General features: G+C 40.1%; 3 protein-coding genes across 4 annotated transcripts in view; all 3 read left to right on the top strand.

Moving 5' to 3' along the window:
• Positions 1-444: 444 nt before the first annotated feature.
• LOC140312094 (E3 ubiquitin-protein ligase RNF126-like) lies at positions 445-6,102 on the top strand. Its single transcript, XM_072389766.1, has 9 exons — positions 445-555; positions 2,100-2,158; positions 2,595-2,655; positions 3,035-3,270; positions 3,390-3,458; positions 3,547-3,616; positions 3,771-3,864; positions 4,752-4,867; positions 5,003-6,102. The coding sequence occupies exons 1-9, from the start codon at positions 481-483 to the stop codon at positions 5,180-5,182; spliced, it is 960 nt and encodes a 319-aa protein (XP_072245867.1). The 5' UTR covers positions 445-480; the 3' UTR covers positions 5,183-6,102.
• Positions 6,103-8,110: 2,008 nt separating this feature from the next.
• On the top strand, positions 8,111-19,137 carry bsg (basigin). Of its 2 annotated transcripts, none has more exons than XM_072389765.1 (8): positions 8,111-8,345; positions 14,475-14,643; positions 15,337-15,425; positions 15,946-16,082; positions 16,174-16,456; positions 17,662-17,674; positions 17,757-17,829; positions 17,947-19,137. In XM_072389765.1, the coding sequence occupies exons 1-7, from the start codon at positions 8,282-8,284 to the stop codon at positions 17,815-17,817; spliced, it is 816 nt and encodes a 271-aa protein (XP_072245866.1). In that variant the 5' UTR covers positions 8,111-8,281; the 3' UTR covers positions 17,818-17,829; positions 17,947-19,137. The 2 variants fall into 2 exon arrangements, with proteins under 2 accessions (XP_072245866.1, XP_072245865.1); XM_072389764.1 differs by having other exon boundaries at positions 8,112-8,345; positions 17,650-17,674.
• A 1,121-nt stretch (positions 19,138-20,258) lies between these two features.
• The window catches only part of hcn2b (hyperpolarization activated cyclic nucleotide-gated potassium channel 2b), a 44,204-nt gene continuing 43,223 nt past the window's right edge, over positions 20,259-21,239 (top strand). Inside the window, exon 1 of the mRNA XM_072389776.1 lies at positions 20,259-21,112. Coding sequence (XP_072245877.1) covers positions 20,259-21,112 — 854 coding nt within the window. The remainder of the gene's footprint in view (positions 21,113-21,239) is intronic.

Below are 21,239 nucleotides of genomic sequence, written 5' to 3'. Positions count from 1 at the left end.
ACCCAATAAAAGCAAAGAAATAGAAAATATAACATCTTCTGAACTCTCCAAACCATATGGGCTTATGTTTGTCTCTGGTTTCTTTTGCAACGCTGTCCTCTGTTTAGTTGTGGTTAAGAATTTGTTGTTGTGTTTTCGTTTTGCTATTTTGTGCAGAATGGTGTTTATTTTTTCTGTTGTTTTATATATTTCCTGTTTGTTGTGTTCATGGTTATGTCTTGTGTGGATTTTAAACATTTTTAAAATTATTTTTAAAACCATTGTGTGATAATAATCGCTTTATTACATTTTCATGGAGTGTAGATGGGGATAAGACCCTCTATATAAAGAATTGAAAAAAATATATATATATACATATATATATATCATATTATTTGACTATTTGTTACAGTGTACCAACGACGTTTATTCCACAGGAATAACTTTGTCCTTTGCGTTGTTCCGTAGTCTTTCCTATTCTCTACTGTTTAGAAGCTAAAGATGGCCGAAGCTCCTACATGGCCCAGCCGGTTCTTCTGTCACAGATGTTCAGCAGAGATTAGTCCTCGGCTTCCCGTATGTATCAAATACAGAAAATGTAGAAAGCTATAGTTAAATGAAAGAAAAGCAAAACAGGATTATTTTTTACCTTTAATAGATATCGTTGTATCAGCGGGACAATTGTTAGCATGCTAACAATATTAGCTTACTCCTACGAGGTTCCGTTGATGTTGCTAATGCCACCCTGTTAGCTTTTTATCTTCGTTAAGATCCGTCGGCATGAAAACAGAAAGTGCGTAGTCACCACACTACGAGTTCTGGTCTTCGTCTTAAACAGTTGGCAACAGTGTTTAGTTTTGTCATTTTGTTATTTGTTTTGGGGCTGTTTTGGGTGTGTTAACCCAACCACTAGCTATATCGACTAGAAGTACAGTTGATTAACGTTTATCGACTGTTATATTTGATTTCAGTTATGTATTTTCTTGATGAAACCTTGCGAGCGCTAGTCTTACCTAAATGTTGATAGGTGTTTTGTTGTTGTTTTGTTAATTGCTAATGTGAATAATGAGTGGCAACAATGCCCCTCTCACCTATTACCTGTGTGGCTATTCAGTTTAACACTCGAATAGCATGTCTGTCACAGGCTAGAATGATCTGTCACAGGAGGGGGGGATAAACGTGCCGTTTACAATGTGAAACATCAGCCATGGGTTTCTGCGGGTTGCTCGTGATGCCCTGTGGTCTCATTAACAGCTTACACAACTGGGCAGAAATTGTTTAACTGCGGACAATAAACTATTCGTTCAGAGTGAAGTTGAGCTTTATTGTGCCAACACAACTATAAAACACACCTGCTTAACATTGCCAAACGCAGACACGAACAAAACATGGCAACAATATCTGTACCTACATAAAGAGTGTTTAGAGTTTTATAGGGTTACTAAGTTTATGAAAGCGGGTTTGCTGTATGGTGTTTGACAGATGATCAGCTTGTCTGTAGATATGTTGCGTAACTCCTTTAAGTTCACAGCAGTTTGTTCAAGCTTTTCTTGTTAATAGTCCTAAGACTGTTTAGCCCTGTTCTTCGCATATGATCTGTATCCAGATACCTTAAGACTCTGAATGCAGTCAGATCAGCTAGACAACATTTTCAGGTGGTCGAGCTCACATTGTGGTTCGGCTGGTCTGAAATCTGAAGAAGATAAGTGGTTTCAATGGGGTTCACTTGATTCTATGACATGGGGATAAAAGACAAAGTTACCAGGAATGACTGCTTGTAGCTATCAAGAGAAGTCAGTAGTGGAATTCAAATCTTTAGTATCTCAATAAACAAAGCATTTAGTAATACTTTCCTCATTTAAGCCCTCTGTTGCGTTTTGCAGGTTTTGGTCAATTCAACAGATGTAGAATTATTCATATTTCTGTTTGATGTCTCCGTTGTTTTTAAATATCTTTGATCAGCAAGCACTTCCCTTCAAGCACTGGGAGTGTGATTGAGTGTGTTGTTGCACAATTTTCACGTAGTGACAAAAGAAGAGGACAACATACTATTAGAACCTAGTGGGAGGTTCTTTCTCACTTACACCCGTGTTATGGTTTCTGTTTTTATTTGTTTCCAGGAGTACACGTGTCCAAGATGTGAGTCAGGGTTTATTGAAGAGCTGCTGGAAGAGAGAAGGTGAGTTAAAAGTGTAAGTTGAGTGTAGATAACTTATCTAACATCTTATATTCTCAAACTGGGACTTTACTCTTGACTTTGTTTAATGCAGACTAAGTTTTAGGAGACCTTTTTTTTGTTGTTGTTTTTGATTTTATTCAGTAATCTTTCTCTCATGAGAAATATATTTTTAGAAAAAAAAGAAAAGTAAATGAACAGCAGGCTTTACTCAGAAGTGCTGGCATGGGTTGCCATCTTATAATTTAATTCAGCTCAATGTTACCGTTTCTAATTTTATTCTTCAAGTTAATTATCATGGAGTGCTGAGAATAAGAAGGGTAATTGGCAGCAAAATGTGCCAATTAAAGTGAATGAGATTCTGAAAACTTTGACACATGATTTGTTTTGCACAGTACAAAGTCCGCATGTAACACTGTAAACTGTTTGTCCCGTTTAGCGCCGACAATGGCTCCCTGTCCACGATCTCCAGTGGGCCCCAGAACCAACAACCATTTGAGGTTTCCAACCGATCTATACTCTGTATTTGATAGACTGTATCTCTTGTCACTTGACCCCCATCTGTTCTGCGCCACTGTGACTCAGTTAAGCACACGATTGTGTAACAGAGTCACCATTTTAAGAAAAAAAAAAAAGAAAAGGAAAGTACATTGACAGGATACAGTTTGTAACAAGGCTTTCACTTCTGCTTTTGCAACTCCTGTCTTAATAATTCTTTCCTAATCATTGGGCTGTTTTTTGGAAATTAGCCTTCTTATTTAGTTAATGTCATTTCTGTGTTAAGATTTCTGACTGAAACATATCAGTTTCTTTTTGACAGCTGATTTTTTTATTTATTTTTTTTTGTAATCGGCCTATTTTTATGTGTTTGTTTCCCAGAATGTGGACCAGCACTTATTTACATTCCCTTCAGGCTACGGTCAGTTTTCCCTCAGCGTCTTTGATGATAGCTTTGACTTTGGTTCTGGACTTGGAACGGAGGACAACCGGGATGCTGAAAACCGGCGGGAAAGGGAAACGGCGTCACGGCAGCGATACGGTGCCAGGCAACCCAGAAGTCGTCATGGTTCACGGCGACAGGCGGGGAGACATGATGGAGTTCCCACATTAGAGGGGTAAGATGTAGAATTTATGACGTAAATGTAAATGGTGCTATTTTTTTAAACCTGGTAACCTGTTGACAACTTTGTACCATCACATTTATCTACAACTGTACGATTCCTTTGTCTCGTAGAATCATTCAGCAGCTTGTGAATGGAATAATCGCACCTACTGCGATGCCAAATATCGGTGTTGGGCCCTGGTAAGTCTATGGAACAGAACATAAAAAAACAATATAAACTAATAACGAAAAGCGCTTGACTTGCTCTGATGTTTCCTCTTATTTAAAGGGGTGTTCTACACTCAAATCCTATGGATTATGCCTGGGGTGCTAATGGACTCGATGCTATTATAACACAGGTATTCTATAAGACAGCATCCGGCATAAATAATGAAAAGTTTTTTATTTGGACTGTTGGATAGTAAATTCTATGTTTTGTTTGAGCCAGTCTGCAATGTGTAAAACTCATTGGTTTGATTTATTTTCCAATCTTATCCTTTTCCTGTTGTTTAGTTATTAAACCAGTTTGAGAACACGGGACCTCCGCCTGCTGACAGGGATAAAATAAAAAGTCTTCCCACTGTGCAAGTTACGAGCGAGCATGTTGGTAAGCGAAAAGATGCGGATGATGACACTGTTTTTGTCTTTTTCAGCACTGATCAGCTTTATTTGCAGTATATAAAACATTTGAGAAACAGCAGAAGTGCTTCTCATCACAAGTATTGAAATAGCTCAAGTCAGTAAGATAAGTGTGAAAGAATGCAACACGCATGTTGAAGGGAGGTAAAACAAACAAATGATAAAACTGTTTCCAAAAGATGGGAAAGAAAAGCTGATTTAACTTGACAAAAGGGGAGTTAAATCAAAATCAAAGAAAAATGATTCCACTAAAAAAAATGCTGGTGACAGATACTCGTAATATACTTAATTATTTCTGGTAAGTCTGTTGTTTTATTGAAATCCCTAGATGGTTGATAAGGATAATTTTTTCTGAACTCTGACTGACATGTTTTACATCAGAAATATGCCCCATCTGTGGTTTAGATGGTTCTTTTGGCAGAAATGTAATATAATTATAGTTTACTACAGTTTATTATTATAGTTGCTGTTGCATTAAATTTGTTGCCGTTTGTAACTTAGCCACTAGATGGCATTAAATACTACTCACTCCTCCTTTTAACATGGTTATTGCATCATATTGTTTTTTGGCAGTTAGTTATGCAACTTTGTGAAGCTAATGACAATTCAAATCAGTAGCCTAGCATCCCTTTTTTTTTCTTCTTTTGGATGGATTTCCATCTTATTTTTTTTTTAATTCTGCACATCTGAAGAGAATTGCCGTTGGGTGACCAAGCGTATATGTTTTCTTCTCTCGATGACTTCAATATCAAATAACGCTGTGTTGTTGTTAGTCAAATTTCCAGCCAGCGCCAGTTAACATATCATATTTGTATTACATGACGCAATGTCCCTTTAACACGTCCCGTCTTTCAGCTTCAGGACTGGAATGTCCGGTGTGTAAAGAAGATTACAGTGTTGGAGAAAGTGTGAGGCAGCTCCCATGCAATCACATGTTCCACAATGACTGCATAGTCCCCTGGCTGGAACAGGTATTCAGCAAACACCCAATTTTCCTTTTGCTTACAGTAGATATTCACCAGTTGTTGTCTGGGGAAAAAAAAAAGGGGGTTGATGGGTAAACATCAGCGGTGACACTAAAACATTGACATCTTTGTTTTTTCCAGCATGACACTTGTCCAGTATGCAGGAAAAGCTTGAGTGGACAAAACACTGCAACCAACCCTCCAGAACTATCAGGGATGAACTTTACCTCCTCCTCTTCCTCCTCCTCCTCCTCTTCATCTTCTTCTACGCCTCAGTCGTCAAGTTCGACCAGCAACGAAAACTCCGCTGATAACTCGTAGAAAGGGCACTCGTTCCTTATCGCCCTATGAGCTTGTTTAGCTCGGAGGCTGCTGCACTTCAGAGCAGTGACCTCCGATCCCTCCCTGTGGTAGGGCAGAGGCCTGAGTGCGTCTCACCGCGAGCATTTAGGCCTGATTCCGGGGTAAGTGATACATGTGTTTATGTATTTCTGCCCGTTGCGTTTCCCCCACCTTCATCAGGAATCTGAACAATGACAGGGTGGAGGCCTGAATCGCAGCTTCAGTCAGGGGAGGATGTGGAGAAGCATGAAAACCTCAAGGGGCTCAATTCGCCTGAAGCACCTCATACAAGTAGAGAAAAACAAAGGGATCCAAAGGTAGAAGACTAGAAACAACAAGACAGTTGCTGTTTGTTTTTTTGTTCTATATTATCTAGACTTGTATGATTTAAGATGACCCTCTTTTACCAATGAGGCATAAAGAGATGTAAAATTATTCCTTTCTTTTTTTAAGAACTAGCATTCATATCCCAGAGTGTGTGAAAGTGCACGATAGTGCACTGCTTAAACGTGCACTAAAGTTTCTTAATCCTTAAGAGGAATATTACATTTGACCCTGTTGTTTTCGATTGAATTGAATTGAATTGAATTGAATAGCTTTTTGTAATTATGACATTGTGAGGATCCAGTTAGCGTTTTTTTGAGATTACCTGACACTACACAGGTACCATTGTTTGCACTTAAAATTCCTTGGTAGGATTGCAGTAATGTGTTTGTTTTAGTTTATTTCTTTTATAAAACTGATGAGCCTCATTCAGTCACACACCAAAAGATTCATTTGAGTTTTCCTTGCAAGCCTAACAAAAATGCATTCGCATGTCTCGCGTATTTACACTTTGGAACATTTCCACATGTTTGTGCTTTTTAACTTAAGAATAAATGAAATATGTTCTGAAGTGATCAGTCGAAAAAACTAGTCATTTCCACCACGATCGTGTACCAGAAGAATTGTATGAAAAATAATAAATAGCTTATTTCATACAGTTTATTCTCAGCATGGCCTATTTGTGGTATTTCGTAAAGCTAAATCTGAGGCAACGATAGTCAGTTAAGATGGGCTGAAAGACTGTCCATGATGAAGTTATTAGAAACCAATGCTTTTTTATTTCATCTGTAGATAACCATTGATATAAGGTCTTTTCCCCTCCCATTGCACTCACTCTGTTGTTCTTTAAGTAGAGACTACCTGTGATTTTACTCTGGAAGAAACATTTTCAGAATTTGTTCAAAAGGCTAATCGCATTTGCTACCAAGTCTCCTCTTTCCTTTGTCCAAATAAGAACAGATAACGATGGTAAACTTTCTTCAGCTCTTTGAAAACACTCAAGGCGTCAGCTGTTCTGGTTTGTGTTCATTTGTTCCCCTGACTGGGCCTCGCTGACTCTTGGAACAACCGGGGAACAATAACCCCTATTAACCCCATTCCTGGGCTTGTTTTCAATGCATAATAAAGCTTTGACATCATTTTGTACCTTCAAAGTGATGCCTGATCTAAAGGCATGGAAAAAGTAAACGGAGTCTATCTGAAATCTTTCACCACTGCACTCACCTGCTAAATGTTATCAATAAGCCAGTTACATACTGCTTCCTTTTATTGTTCAGTGTTATGGGTGCGTTTCCTCTCCATTGTACCTCTCTTGTCCCCAGGGGTCCAATGTTCAAAGGCTTTCATCCGAGGGAATTGTTAGGAACACAACATTGGTGGACGCATACCAGTGAACACATTTAACTTATGGCCGTGGAGTCGACTTTACAATGTGAAAATGTTGATTTATATTCACTTCTTGACATTGTGGTTGATGCCGAGTGCTTGTGCCTTTTGAATAAGTACCACGAAATTCAGTATGGCAAGCGAATTTATCATTTGGCACTAAAGATTCAGTGATCCCACAACACACTAATTGTTTTCAGCTATAGTTGGAAAATTATTGATGGAAGCTTCTTTTCTGAGGGAAGCAGTAATTTCCAATGGACTTGGGTTTTGAGAAGCCATGTAAGCAGTTTTATCACGATGAAATGATTGGGGACGGGGGGGCTTTTGCAGGTTGGCAGCACTCTTTATGAAAAGGTAAGGGGACTATGCAGAGAATATGTGGATATTAATGTTAAATAAACTGCAGAGTAGGATTAAAGTCTATCAACAAACGTTCTCCTTTCAAAAACTTGCAACATATCTACTTTGTATATGTGTTTTTTTTTTCACCCCTCCACAAGTCAGTTATTGTCAAATACCCTTGCATAAAAGCTTTCAACACCATATTATGCATTAATTTTAGAGTTACGCTATTGCTTGCCTCTTTTTGAATTCAGGTTGTCATAAGGTCACGGTTGTTGCTCTTTCAGAGGTTCGGTATGCAGAGTGTATTGTATTGTATTTCTCTGCTGAGTAAACTCCAGAGTTTATTTGAATTTCTTCCGTAGTGTGGATTACATTACGGTATAATGAAACGTTCTCAAATAAGTCAAGACCGACCCTACAGGTTTACAACTGTCCAACATTTCAGAACTGTGTTGTGGGGAAATCTAGTTTTGTTGCTATTACAAACACTTCACTACAGGCAAGTCCACACCCATGCGTTGGCTGTGACTGGAAACTACTACTACTGCTTGAATCTGAAACGTGTGACTGACTTACATAAAAAAAGAAGAAAAAAAAATTATTAGTGAGACTCAAAACTACCAACAAACTCTTGAAAGTACTTTGTTTCAGTGCAGTTGGTTAAAGTTTCCACCCCAGTAAGTATATTAAACTGAGTCTATGGTTTGCTATATAATATAACTACTGTCTGAGTTGGAATATTTTTTAAAAAGAAGATTAAAAAGTTAGTATTCGTTCTGAGGGGAAAAAAAGAAAGAAAATGATCATTTGACGTAGCCACGCCCAAGAAGTGAAACGTCATGTGTACGTGCCGATAAGGACGTGTGCGTGAAGTGCAAGTAGAGGACGACCAACTCCATCGGTTCAGTGTCGAGCAGCCGCTTGGAAAGGCTGTTCTGAAGGGAAGGAAGGAGAGAATTCAGCCAAACTTTATCAACGTTTCGTTATCTTGACCATCTAGTTTATCCGTTGCCATAAACCATGAAGCTGCTGTGGGCTGTAAGTGCCCTGTTACTGAGCTGCTGGCGAACTAATGCGTCCACAGGTAAGAACTGTGTTGTCAGCCATGTTGGTTGGAGATGTACAGACTTTGAACAAACACTAAAATGTTGGCGGTCAGGGTAAAGTCCTTTTTGGAAGTGTTTTGGCCATTGACGTCGTATACAACATTGAAGCTGCTACTCAAATTCTGGCATGTTATCCGCATCTCGTATGAATGGCACCGTTTAAACAAGTCGCGGCTGGCTCTATTAGGCGTAGCATTACTGCTAGCGACTCATTTTGCTAATTTGCGGTCTCGAAAGCTTTCCAGACCGTGACTGCTCCAATGCTGCGTTTACTTAGCACATGATGTATCATTTCGAAAACTAGTACGTTAACGTTCTACAGATGCGTTTAGATATTTGTTAACGAGGTACTGGTTGCCATTTTTTTGGTCATGTGAGCCGTAATGTTTATTGGGTTGTACCGTGATTTAATGACGTACATTAGTGGCGTGTGTAAAATTAACTTGCAGTTGCGTAACGTTTTAAATAATTGCTAACAATCAGTAATTGCTGCCAGAGGAGCTGCTCTTTAAAACTAAGCCGGACTACCACCACAATCACCCAGCAGCGAAAGTGTCTCAGCCCTCTTGTAAATCTTTCATCGCTGCGTTTAGCGCATGTTACGCCAATTTCTCTGATCCAAACATGTTAAGCTTCACTACCATTTCATACCTAATCATACTTAGTCCTGTGATTAATGATGGGTGTTTCACACTAGGAATGTCGTTTAAGTTATGAACACAAATGTATATCAGCTGTTTACCAAAACTGGGGACCCTAGTATTTTCTCATTTTGACATCTATACTTTACTTATTGTATTGTATGAACGACCCTCCTCCCCTGCATGATTCGATTAATATTTATTTTTGTGTCACAGGATATGATGTCACAGATCCTGTGACCTGATTTAATGTTTTCTGCTGTTCTTAGGAAGTGGTCATCTGTTATGCATAGACTTGGTCAGCTTGGCAGTCCCAATACAATATTTTGAGATTTGTTCCCTGTTCAGATTAATCACCCTAATAGCTTTCAGCATGTCAGCATATGCTGACAAGACAAGGGACCCAAAACTCTTACATTTTCTGTGATAGCTTCATTCATTCATTTATTTTTTTTGATCAAGTTTTTACATTTTCAACAAGCCCAAGGTACCTTATGTTTCCTTCAAGTAATCTGGTTAAAAAGCTGTTGAACGTAGGCCCATTTGATTATTGGCCACCATTTTGAGACTCCAGCTGCGTAACCAGCTCTCATTTAAACTACCTTTTATGATAAAAGCCTGCACACTAAGCAGTAGCGTTGGCTGTGACAGGTTTTTCCCCTTAGAGTTAACGTTGGCATCTAATGTGATGACAAATCAATGCTGGTCTTCCACAGCTGAGTGATTACAGTGGGCAAAGTGGGTCGTTTTTTTTTTCTAGTTATTTATTTTCTCACTCCAGGGCTGCACATATCGATAGGCTGACGGTGACTATTCATCTAGACTTAGAGACATTCTCGTCATGTGCACACTCCTGTTCGTACATCTGTAGCATCTGCGTTAGGAAGGCATGCTGTTGTCAGTTTTTTTTTTTTTAACTTTAAACAAATTTGGGTAAATAATTTCTTAAGTTTTGGATATTTATACCGTGGCTAAAGTGCAAGATCGATGTGGCCTTTTGAGATGGTGCTTCTCTTGTCGTGATCAGCCCGCTATTGCGTCAGTTTTGAAATGTCAATATACTTTTGATTGCTGATTGTGACCTGAGAAGTATACGTTTATTTAGATTTAAATAAGTTTATAACTCAAGTTTATTTTGTTCTGTCTTGGGTCAGCTATTTGAAACTTAAAATCATATTTTGTATGTAGTGTTTTTTTTTTTTTTTTTTTTACTTTATTACTTCTCGGCCTTTCCAAGTTCATCATAGCTGCTAAATGTCAAATGCTGACTAAGAAATGTGATCTTTGAAAAGGGCTTTAGGCACAACGGACCAATTCTCACGTTACACAGCAGAGGGTCATGGTTACGGAATCATCTTGTTGAGTAGGTTACATGTTAAACTTGGGACAAGGGCCGGGGTTATATTTAATTTTGAACTACCATACAGCATGTGCCGTTAAGGTGACCTTTAGTAATGGTGGGAAAGCCATTCTAAGTTTGGAAACTGACATGATATGCACTTTGAGATTGAAACTCCTGTTATCAAGTAACTAGACTGTCTGTTCTTTGCTGACATTTTGCATGGGAGGTGTTCAATGATTGATCACGGCCATCACAAAATGTAAGTGTTTTAAAAGAAATTAGTGGTACGAGTAAGAGAGCCTATATTTGAAATCGGTCAGCCCTCTAGAAAACCTCTTCATGACAGACATTCTGTGGTTTGTTAGTATGTTAAGCTGGGTTACATTCAGCATGTAATTGGCACACAGGGTGACATCTAATCCATCAGTCTTCACACTTGGTAACAAACTGTACCTTCATCTCCATCGCTTATGCAATTTAAGTTGGCCTTAGTGTGTCAGTTACGTTTTTGTTACTTGGTATAAAGAGGAAGACACGAGTGATCTTTAAACTGAGTCTGGAGTCTTTTTCTTTTTAAATCCCACAAAGGAATGTGGTCACGCTCCACAGATTGTATTTTTAACTGGTTGTGATCAACTGGTTGTGTAGTGTTAAATATGGTTTGGATGATCTGACCACATTTAGAACTCTATTCACTCTGATTCAATGACACCTTTTAAAGTGAAGAGTGAAAATAAGTTTCCTGATTTTTATAAAAATGATCCATAACCTTTTTGTTACTACTTGTTTAATGGCTTAAAACGGCCACCCATGTGACCTTTTGCAGTTTCCTCTTTCAGTCATCCTGTGTGCAAAGCCTCCATTAAATCAATGGCACAATGACCTGAAAAATATCCGCGTTAACCTAGTTGAAGACTACAAGCTTTATTGGTTGAACTTATCACAACAAATTAACAAAACTCAAAGTGCGACGTACACTTCTGCATTTGGGTTCACAGTGATGTTTGTTTTTCATATCATCTCATCTGCTTTTTTCCATGGTCTTTATTAATTCATTGCACATTATTTTAATGTTGTGGTAATGCTTTCAATGCTTTGTGTTGCTGTCTTTTTATTTTTATTTTTTTTGCTTCAGCTTTCTTTTGGGGATGACGATCAAGCTTTTTTGTCAAAAGCCTCAAACTGAATTCTTAAGTAGATATTTTTACTCAGACAAAAGTCCTTACCTGGTGCAAACACACCTGTTTTGACTGTGAATCTAACAAATTTAAATGAACGGAGAGAAATCAAACATTAACTGAGCATCACCTAAATGATATTTTAGGGTTATACGCCTCATTCAGAGAAGTGTAATCTCTAGCTAAGAAATTTTGTTGTCAGATGACAGACTAAGGCTCGAAGCACCAGAAGCATTAAAATTGCATAGCATTTGAGGAATGTGATAAATTTAATTATGTTAACAGATGAGCATCCACACTCAGCAGCCATAAGGCATCAAGAGTTTTGCCACAGAGCCTATTATTAAAAACCTTTTTTATATTTAGAAAATAGATTTTAGCTTCATTTGAGCAAAATTGTATGCGCAACAATCCACCTTTCACTGTAGTTTCACTGGATAGTGCAGCTGTGATGCAGTAGTTCAGCAACAAACATCTTCCTGGTGTGAAGCTGGAACATGGTAAAACGTTCCACTGTAGAAATATTTGGACTTTACTAGGTAGGCAGAACAGGACAGACTGGAAAGCATATTTATTCTCTCCTTGTGGGCTTTAAGCAGCCCCTCCCTGCAGAGTGCCTTCTGCCTTGTTGTTTTGAGCTGTAAATACTTCCACTACTCCTAGGTTTTTCTTCGTTTGGTATTTTTCTGGACATTCTCATATTCCACTTTAAAAAAATAAATAAAGAATTCTGTCTGCTCTTTGTGGGTGTGACAGAAACACAGTAGATCTGACAAATTGTGCTCTCAAAGCAGTAAACGATGCTATTATTTTCTACTATTGGAAACTGGGTGTGTGGCTTGGCACTTCACACTCAGTCCAGCTTGTGTCATCCCTAACAGCCTTTTGTGTTGTTTCTTTTGTTTATCTTAATGGGTCAGAGTTCCAAGAATGAACATTTCTCAGACTGACAATTGGGTGAAAATGATTCTCTGATCTATGTGCTTACATATTTTGCTGTGCTTGCTTGCATTTTTTTTTGATTTGTTTAATTAACTTTTTCTTGTCTTTCTCTTTCCTGTGTACATGCTTTTTTTTCATCATTGCTTTTCTCATCTGATCATGTCATCACCTGATTTGCTTTAAAACCATCACATAAAACAATCTCTTAAAATCTGTTTGCTGGGCTTGACTCATAATTGTGCTCAGCGGGTTTTATCAAATCTCCCCTCTCCCAGATGAAACTCACCAATGACAGCGCAGAGCTGCATTGTGAGGTGATAGGGACCCCCATCCCCGAGGTGCAGTGGTGGTTTGTACAGGGTGAGGAGGCGAATGAGACCTTCACCCAGCTGTTTGACGGTGCACGCAGTGAGCGTGTCAGAATAAATGCCACATACATAGCACACGCTACTAGCACCATTCACCTCACCAGCCTCACCCTTGAGGACTCGGGCACATACGAGTGCCGCGCTTCCAACGACCCTGACCGCAATGATCTGAAGAAGACTCCAAAAATCAAGTGGATCCGCTCGCAGGCTAACATTATTGTGATTGAACGTGAGTGGCAGAAGAAGCACGAGGAGACCTCAGTCAAAGTAGTCGACTGATCCCTCCTCATTAGTGAAGGCCTGGGCGTTTGGCTCCCGTTCCACTCAACTGCCTTGATTCCCGGTCCAGTTTACTCTCCATCCTGCTTCACCTAGTACACAGTCTCCCTCTCCTTTCCTCAAAAGCTCCAAGGTTGTCCTGTAGTAGACACGGTCATAAAGCATGGCCTGGTTGCTTCCTAATCCTTTATCTCCTGATACAAAATAAGCCTTCCATCTGATTACTTTTTATTTTAAAAAAAAAAAAAAAAAAAAAAAAAAAAAACTTCCTTCTTTCAAGGCTTAAGTACAATTTTGTTTTCATGCATATGATACAAGTCATAAGGTTAGAAACTTGCTAATGGCTCCTTTTGGGACACAAATTCATATGAATTGAATGTAATATGCAATAATTTTGACCAGTTGTAGTGTAAGCAGAATAAAAAGGGGTGTCAGATTACTTGATTGGTGTTGCTTCTTGGTAGAAATTTAGCTGCGTTTTCTTTAAATGATACTAACTTTGTAAACGCCCCTTTTCTTTTACACTTGTAAATGTTCCTGTTGCTCATAGCCTACTAAACTGAAGGCACAGAAGATGGCTAATTATTATTCTAACTAATTATTAAACCTAGTGTCTCAGCCTTGGGGCATGTTTCTGCCTTGTGGCCCAGTATTGTCTCTTGAAGAAGTAGTTTTGCTTAAACTCTTATCTCTCTCCCCTCATTTGTAGCTTCTTATGCATGTATTTTCACATGACCTTTCCCCATGACCTTTTGTAGTTTTGACAGTTTCCATTACCCTTTTCCAGTGAAACTCCTTTTCTTCCTCCAATCTTACTGTTGATGGGGCAGAGCTCCCCAAATCGGGGAGCTCTTTCTCCTCAGGAGAGTTCTGTGAATTTGTACAGAACTCTTGTGCCACACTGTTTTCTTTGACTTGTGAGACTGGATGTTTTTTCTGTTATTCTCAAAGTTGATTAGATTATGTAGCTTGTTAAGGGCTTGCTTGGTAATACTTGCCCAACCAATTGACACTCAACAGTTTTCTGAAACTGTTCCATGACTCGACCCCATAAATCCACTTGACAAGAGCAGGAATAATTTAACGATTAGTCTGTTTTAATTTGCCTTTTCATCATTTTCAAATTTTCTTCACCCGTATGTGTCAGCGTTGGGTTGTCGTGTATTTATGTTTGGAGACATGGAATCATTAACTTCTGTAGACAGCTGTTGAGTGTCTGGACTTACCATAGTTTAGTCGTAACACTGTCTCTTCAGTAACTGAATGCAATTAAGATTAAATGGCCATTTACTGTTAATTTACTGTGTTGTTTCGTACTGCTGAAGCTGAATGTGTTCTGTCCCTCTTTTATCTGAAGCCCCAAACATCATAACAGTACCTTCTGTGGTCAGCAACGAAACATCTGCTGCTCTCACCTGCAACTTGACAGACAATAACCTTCAAATTAAGGGTTCCCACTGGACACACAATGGCAAAATCATTGAAGGCACAGAGTCCACTGATTCCGCAGCTTGGATACTTTACAGGTAAGAAAATCCATTCATCCCATAGCTATATAAGCACGCATGTCCTGCCGTTACTATGCCACACTATCTGTTGTTTATCATAGACCGATAAGAACATGGAGTAGATTGTCTGCTCTTGCCCTTATATTGTCCTTTTTATCTGTGCTTTTTTTGCTATAATACAACATTATATTACTGTTGTTCTGCTCAAATGCCCTCTCTCTTGCACTCTGCTCTGTCTCTCCTCCCTCCCCCTGCTTCCATTAGCAGCAGAGCTGGGGCTGCCATTCAGGCATTCACTGTTGTTGATCAGCATAGAGCTGAACCGTGCAGTCGTGTAGTTTTGCTGGCGGTCTTGGCAGTAGGGACAAGCGCCCCTAGCACTGGGCTTTTCTCGGCCTGACCTTAATTCTCCATTTCAAAGAGAGGGCAGGACAGAAGCACTAAACAAAAGTGGGATTGTGATTAGGGGTGGAAAAATGAAATGTTCTAGTGGACAAGCAGCTCTAGTTTTACCCCCAGCTTTTGAACATAAACTGGGTTGTGTTGTGGATTTTCTACTCGGCTAAGTGGAAAACTAATCGCAATCATGAAAGTGCCTTAAGCTTTGCTCACAAGTCATTTACTTGCTACCAGATGCTGAGGTTCAGAGGAAAGAACAATAAATATGACTTTATTTTCTGTCCTTCTGTGTTTTCTTTCTTCTGACCACAGTCTGGACAAAATCACCCCTCAGACTAGTGGACTGTATGAATGTGTGTTCCTGACTGATCCAGAAGTGAAGAAAACGATTGAAGTCAAAAGTGAGTTGAGTGCTGCACATTAATGTTCCTGTTTGTGTGAACATAGTCTTAACTTTGTAGCTACAGGTTTTATAGCATGTGGATTGAACTGCACCTGAGATAAGGTTTCACTCTTTGAACCACTGAGCAGTTATTTTCATGTGGCGTTGTGAAATGTTCTGATTATGTTCCTGATTATTTATCATGAATAGATGTTGTCCTGCCTAATAGTAGGGCTCTGCAGTCTATTGCCTGTAAGACGTACTGATATTTTGTATTATCTGTATAATGAAGACATTTCATAAACGGCAAGATAAATTTTAGTCTGTACAGCGCAGACCTAACAGTTCACAGGGTTTTCCAGGCAATGTAAAAACTTAAATATTACTGTAGAGATACTTGTGCTTTGTGATGAATTTATACAGAGAATACTAAATGTTTATTTATTTCTAACATAATTATAACTCTGAATTTATGTGAAGTTGCCTCTTTCCGGGGGCAAGCCCATATTCTAATTTGAATGTTTGTGTTTTTGCGGCAGCACTTCCTCACGTTTCAGCCTACAAGCACTCTGAGCACGGTAACGAGAACGACAAAGGTGCGATGAGCTGTGTGAGTCATGGCTATCCACTGCCCACTGATTGGATTTGGTTCAAAGTGGAGGATGATGACTCGGTTGTAAGTGACTTCTTTTTTTTTTTTATTATTATTATTGTTCATTTTATTTTTAGATAAACGACTAACTTTCTTCCATGTCTTTAAACATCAGCCTCAGCTCATCAGCAATGGCACTAGTGACCGATTTGAGATCAAGAGCACCCCTAACAAGACCACGCTGACCATTAACGAGCTGAGCATCGAGAAAGACATCGGTTACTACAGGTGTTCCGGAACCAACGAACTCGGCACACATTCCGACAAGATCCACCTGCGTGTCCGCAGTCGCCTCGCTGCTCTCTGGCCCTTCCTCGGCATCGTGGCTGAGGTCATCATCCTCGTGACCATAATCTTCATCTACGAGAAGAGGAGAAAGCCCGATGAGGTCAACGACGGTACGTATTCGATGTTCTCTTCTAGGCCCTTTTCACACAAAACGCTGCTTTCCCAGTTACATTATGAGGATGTTGGGGAAAAAAAAATCGCTGCACCTGTTTGAGAAAAATGCCAAGAAGACATTCAAGATCACTTTGTTCTAGTTTTGAAACTTGATCAACATCAAAGTCTTATTTTATTTTTTATTTACATTTTGGTTTCTCTGTTCGCTGCTGATTTTGCATTTTGGTAAGTGAACAAAACTGCATGTCAGACTGAAGTGGTTGAGCTGAGATGACCACGTCGAACAGCTATGGGAGTCTGAATGAAGTGCTTTCATAGTAACCACTTCTAAGAGGAATGTGCTACTCAAAGATTTGGTCACTCTTTCACTGGCCCTGAATGTTAACACAGAGCAAGCGTCAATTATTCATTTTGGTCCTTGGAAATGATGTTTTGAGCCAATGAAAGAGTCGGATGAGAAACTTTAAACCAGTGTAATGGTGTGACGTGAAATTGGGTAGGTTGAAAATCCGGTTTTAGCCACCCCTCTGCATGCTTTCTGCATTTTGCACTTATTGCATGACAGGCAGCCCTCTTCTCAGGTGAGGTCTGCCATTTGTCTCAGTCATCGTGTGGCCACAAAAGTGCCGTAGGTTTCGCCTTATCTCGTGAAAACATGCTCTTGCTCGGGTGTGAATCCTGCCGCTGTCCATGCCAGGATGTGTGTCAGCTCTGCAAGTTTAAACGCGTTTACTGTTTGGTAATAAAAACCTTTTTTGCAGTGTTCCTTTTGTCATTTGTTTGTATTGCATGAGCCTCTGCGATGCTACGGGGTGACTCGGGACAGTGCATTTAAAACATTCATGACTAGCAATTTACCAGTTTACCAAAACAGTGCACAATTGACAAAGTAATGTTTGGTCATTCTTTATCTTTTTGCTTTGATTTTCTCAATAAGTATTTCTGAGGATTTGGCTGTAGTGTTCATTGTCAGAGATGCACCAGTTGGGCATGCTTCTAATCCTGTGGAGTTGAATTCGATCATGGTCTCATTGCAGTCATGTTGGACGATGTCGTGTTGCAAACATTTTTGCCACCATCATCTGTTGGGAGGGTGTAGGCAGGCATGTTTCTCCCATCAGTCAGTCGTAATCTGCCATTAACTCGATTCTTTTCTTTTCCTCCTCATTGATCATTTGCTGCCGCACAGATGATGACTCAGGATCCGCTCCACTGTAAGTACAGTCAAAGGCTCGCTGCCCTCACTTTGAGTTTTGCCCTCCATCTTAGGGCTAATGGTTGTTTAATGCGTTTCAGGAAGAGCAATTCTACTTCAAACCACAAAGACAAGAATGTGAGGCAAAGGAATTCTAACTAGAAGCTGAAAGAGGTGCGTACAGTTGTCCACGGTTTAATGAATCGGTTCACATCCAGCCAGAAGTTTTTAATGGTAGAAAGGAAGGTTTTGATTTATTTTTTCAACTCTTTTCCCCTTTTTCTCTCCTAGATTGGCGTCCAGATGGCACTCCAGGACTCGGCTGTTGTGGCACATTGTACTGTGCGCCCTGCAGTTTTTAAGTACCGTTTTGTGCTTGGGTGTTTTTAATGTTTTAAGGAAAAACCGATTTCCTCCCTGTTTTTAATTTTCTTCTATATTCTTCATCACATAGTGCAGCCAGAGATCATAGTGTGGAATAATACTTTCTGCTTGAGGCCACGGGGCAAATATTGCATGAGTTTAAACACTGTTCTAGCCCAAGTGTGTGTCGTTGTAAAATGATTAGAGATGTTTGTGAGGGACGCTTAGTTTTGTGATTATCTTCTGTCGATTGCTGCCGCTTCCTGCACTGACTTCCCCAGCTGTCACTCTTTGCTTTATATTCTCTGATCTGGAATGGTCACTTGTAACGATCTCTTCAGACGATGTGAAATCCTTTTGATCCTGATGCAACACTGCCATTCTTACAGGAAAGGGGTGCGACGCGTTTGAATTCACGCGTTTGATCGTCTTCAACGCTGCCACTAACCTCCTTATAGCAGAGTTTTATACTTTGCCTTAACAAGCGCCATTTCTTGTCTTTTTTTTTTTTTTTGCGTTTTTGTTACCCATGAAAACTTAACTGACACTTTAAATTAAATGCCGAAATAACTAAGATTTATTGTCTGCTAGGTTTTCTCACTAATAAAGAAGTTTTAAGTAGGAATGTTTTTGAATACTTTTGTTTTCCTGTTCATATTTTAGATGGAAATCTTTAGTTGGTCTTTTTTTTTTTTTCTTTAATTGCTGAATTCGCATCCAAAGTATAAATTTAAGGACCAAGAGCAAGAGATGTAACTATTGCTTCACCGCAATGCAACTTTAAAACTTTGTACTTGTCTGCAACTGCTGAAAAACATCGGATTTAATTATTTTAGGTTTTTTTTTTTTTTAGTTTTTTTTTTCCCCACACTGATTATGATCTGAAACACTTGTGCGTTTGTTGAACGGTTTCTGTTCTCTTCACCATGTAGATAAATCAGAAGCCATATGTTCCATTTAACCCGAGTAGTGTTTGTGATTGGATGTTACCATTTCAGAGTTACAGAAATGACAAAAGACCTAACCAGACTTGTGTGAATCATTGTACCTTCCACGAATGTGGAATCAACCATCTCTTGTACAACTTGCACAAACTGAAATAAAGGTATTAAAGTTGAAGCTGTTGACTGAACTTTTACTGTGGCTGAGGGCTCGTTCGGGGGGGGGTGGGAATCAAATGTAGAGGAAACCTTTTGTTGAAATTCACGAGGGAACAAAGGTATTTAAATTAACTTCTTAGGCAAACAATGCCGTGTTCTTGGCAATGTGAATCTCTCTGAAGACTTCCATTTTGTAACCACAAAGCTTTATGAAATAATTTATAATGGCTTTGTATGCGACTTGGAATGCTCTGAAATACTCCAGTAAATTTAAAAGGATTGCATCACTTTGAGGAGGCCTTCAGATACTTAAGTCCTCCCCATTCAGCTCCACTTTCTTTGGGTTTTGGAAGTAGATAATGCCACATTGTCATCTTTAAAGAAGTTAAGCCTTGAACTACTTTTAAAGTCAACCGTGGATGTATAATCCTGTAAGACCAGCAAAGAAAACATGGTTTCCCCGCTGACGAGCAGAAGGACTCCTGGAACGGTCTCAACGCGAGATTATGCTGTTTCTATGTTGTCCACGAGATGGAGCCATTCAGCCAGTAAAGCCATAACCTCATGGAAAGGCCATCAGCGACCTAAAGCAACAGGCGGACGTTGTTGCTCTCCTCCCAATCTAGTTTATTAAGCTAATATTACTGGCTGACATTATTTCTGGTCGGATGACCATGGAGACGTGGTTTATTGAATGAGACCCGCAGTTAATTAGCCTAAAAAAAACTTTTGTTGTGATCTTAATTACTGACATTTATCCTGTTGTGATAGGCAACCGGATATATTTTTATATTTACTAATGGCTAACAATTTTCTTGACAGCAGAGCTGGAAAGTTGGGCGTGTCCTGGGTTGACAAAATGTCCATTTTCTGTGTAAATCTTCTTTTAACAGTACGTATAAGCAGCCTATAAGTGGTTTTACAGTGGTTCTACAATCTCGCCATGTCTCCCTCTTTCAAACACAATAACATCAGCAGTTTGCAGCCATAGCAACGCACCGGTGCGCTGTTATCCTAAAGTGATGTGAATGGAAAGCAGAGGGCTGTTCCTGCTTTGAACTCCACGCTCCTTCCCCTGCCGCCGCCCTGTCTCGCCAGGTTCAAGGTACAGGAGTGTCTGCTTGTGCTCGTCTGCAAGTGATGGACGAGGCTGAGGACGGCGAGGAGGAGCCCAAATTCCAGCCACCTCAAGTCGCCAGTTTGAGAGGATGCGAGGATCACGGGAGCAGCGGAGGAACCAAGATGAAGAAATTTACGCTTGGAGGCGGGGCCGCATCCCCTGCGCGCAGAAACTCCAACAACAATGAGCTCTGGCTCTTACAGAGCGAGGAGTCAGTGCCTTTAAGTGCCGCTGGCAGGACTGCCTCCGTTCTTTTATGCCAGAGGGATGCTGCTGGCGACCGAGGCAGCTCAGAGCCAGATTTCAGAACTAGAGGGGACACAGTCTCGGAGGCAGGTGTGACGGGAGAGGCGGCCATCGGTATGATATGCAACAAAAACGGAGACTGTAGAAGGGATCCGGCCAGCTCAGGGAGCCTGTCCTCTCTCATCTCAAGACAAGACAAGCAGGCAGATGGAGTTGCAGAAAGTGAGGACTGTAAGGGGCAGGCTGTGAGCATGGACGGCTCCGTCACTTCAGCGGGACCCCTGGCACAGGGGCCGGGGGCCGAGGTCAAGAGTGCGGCAGCGACGGAGAAAAAGGACTCAAGAGTTTCCTTCTCCAACGCCCCAACTAGTAAAGGACAGACCCCGGGCCAGCAATCAAGAAATTCTGTTACTTTCACAAAAGCAGACGACGGCTCTCAGATAGAGCCGGATGATGGAGACCCCAGGGGGAATCAGACATATATGCAGAGGCAGTTTAGTTCCATGCTTCAGCCTGGAGTTAACAAATTCTCCCTGCGCATGTTTGGCAGCCAGAAGGCGGTGGAGAAAGAACAAGAGCGCGTAAAGTCAGCGGGTAATTGGATTATCCACCCATACAGCGACTTCAGGTATGGGCCAAACTAGAGTGGGGGCTGTCAAAATAACAAGAAGGAAATGCTTGTTTTTAACAGATAGTCTCATTCCCTTTCCATAGGCTGAATAAAATGTATAAGGATAATCACTTAAGCAATGGTT

The sequence above is a fragment of the Leuresthes tenuis genome, unplaced genomic scaffold (genome assembly GCF_036924035.1).
Source record: "Leuresthes tenuis unplaced genomic scaffold, fLeuTen1.0.hap1 SCAF_7, whole genome shotgun sequence".
Taxonomy (NCBI): Eukaryota; Metazoa; Chordata; class Actinopteri; order Atheriniformes; family Atherinopsidae; genus Leuresthes; species Leuresthes tenuis.
Note: the sequence above shows the minus strand (reverse complement) of the source record. Positions and strands in the feature narration are given on the sequence as shown.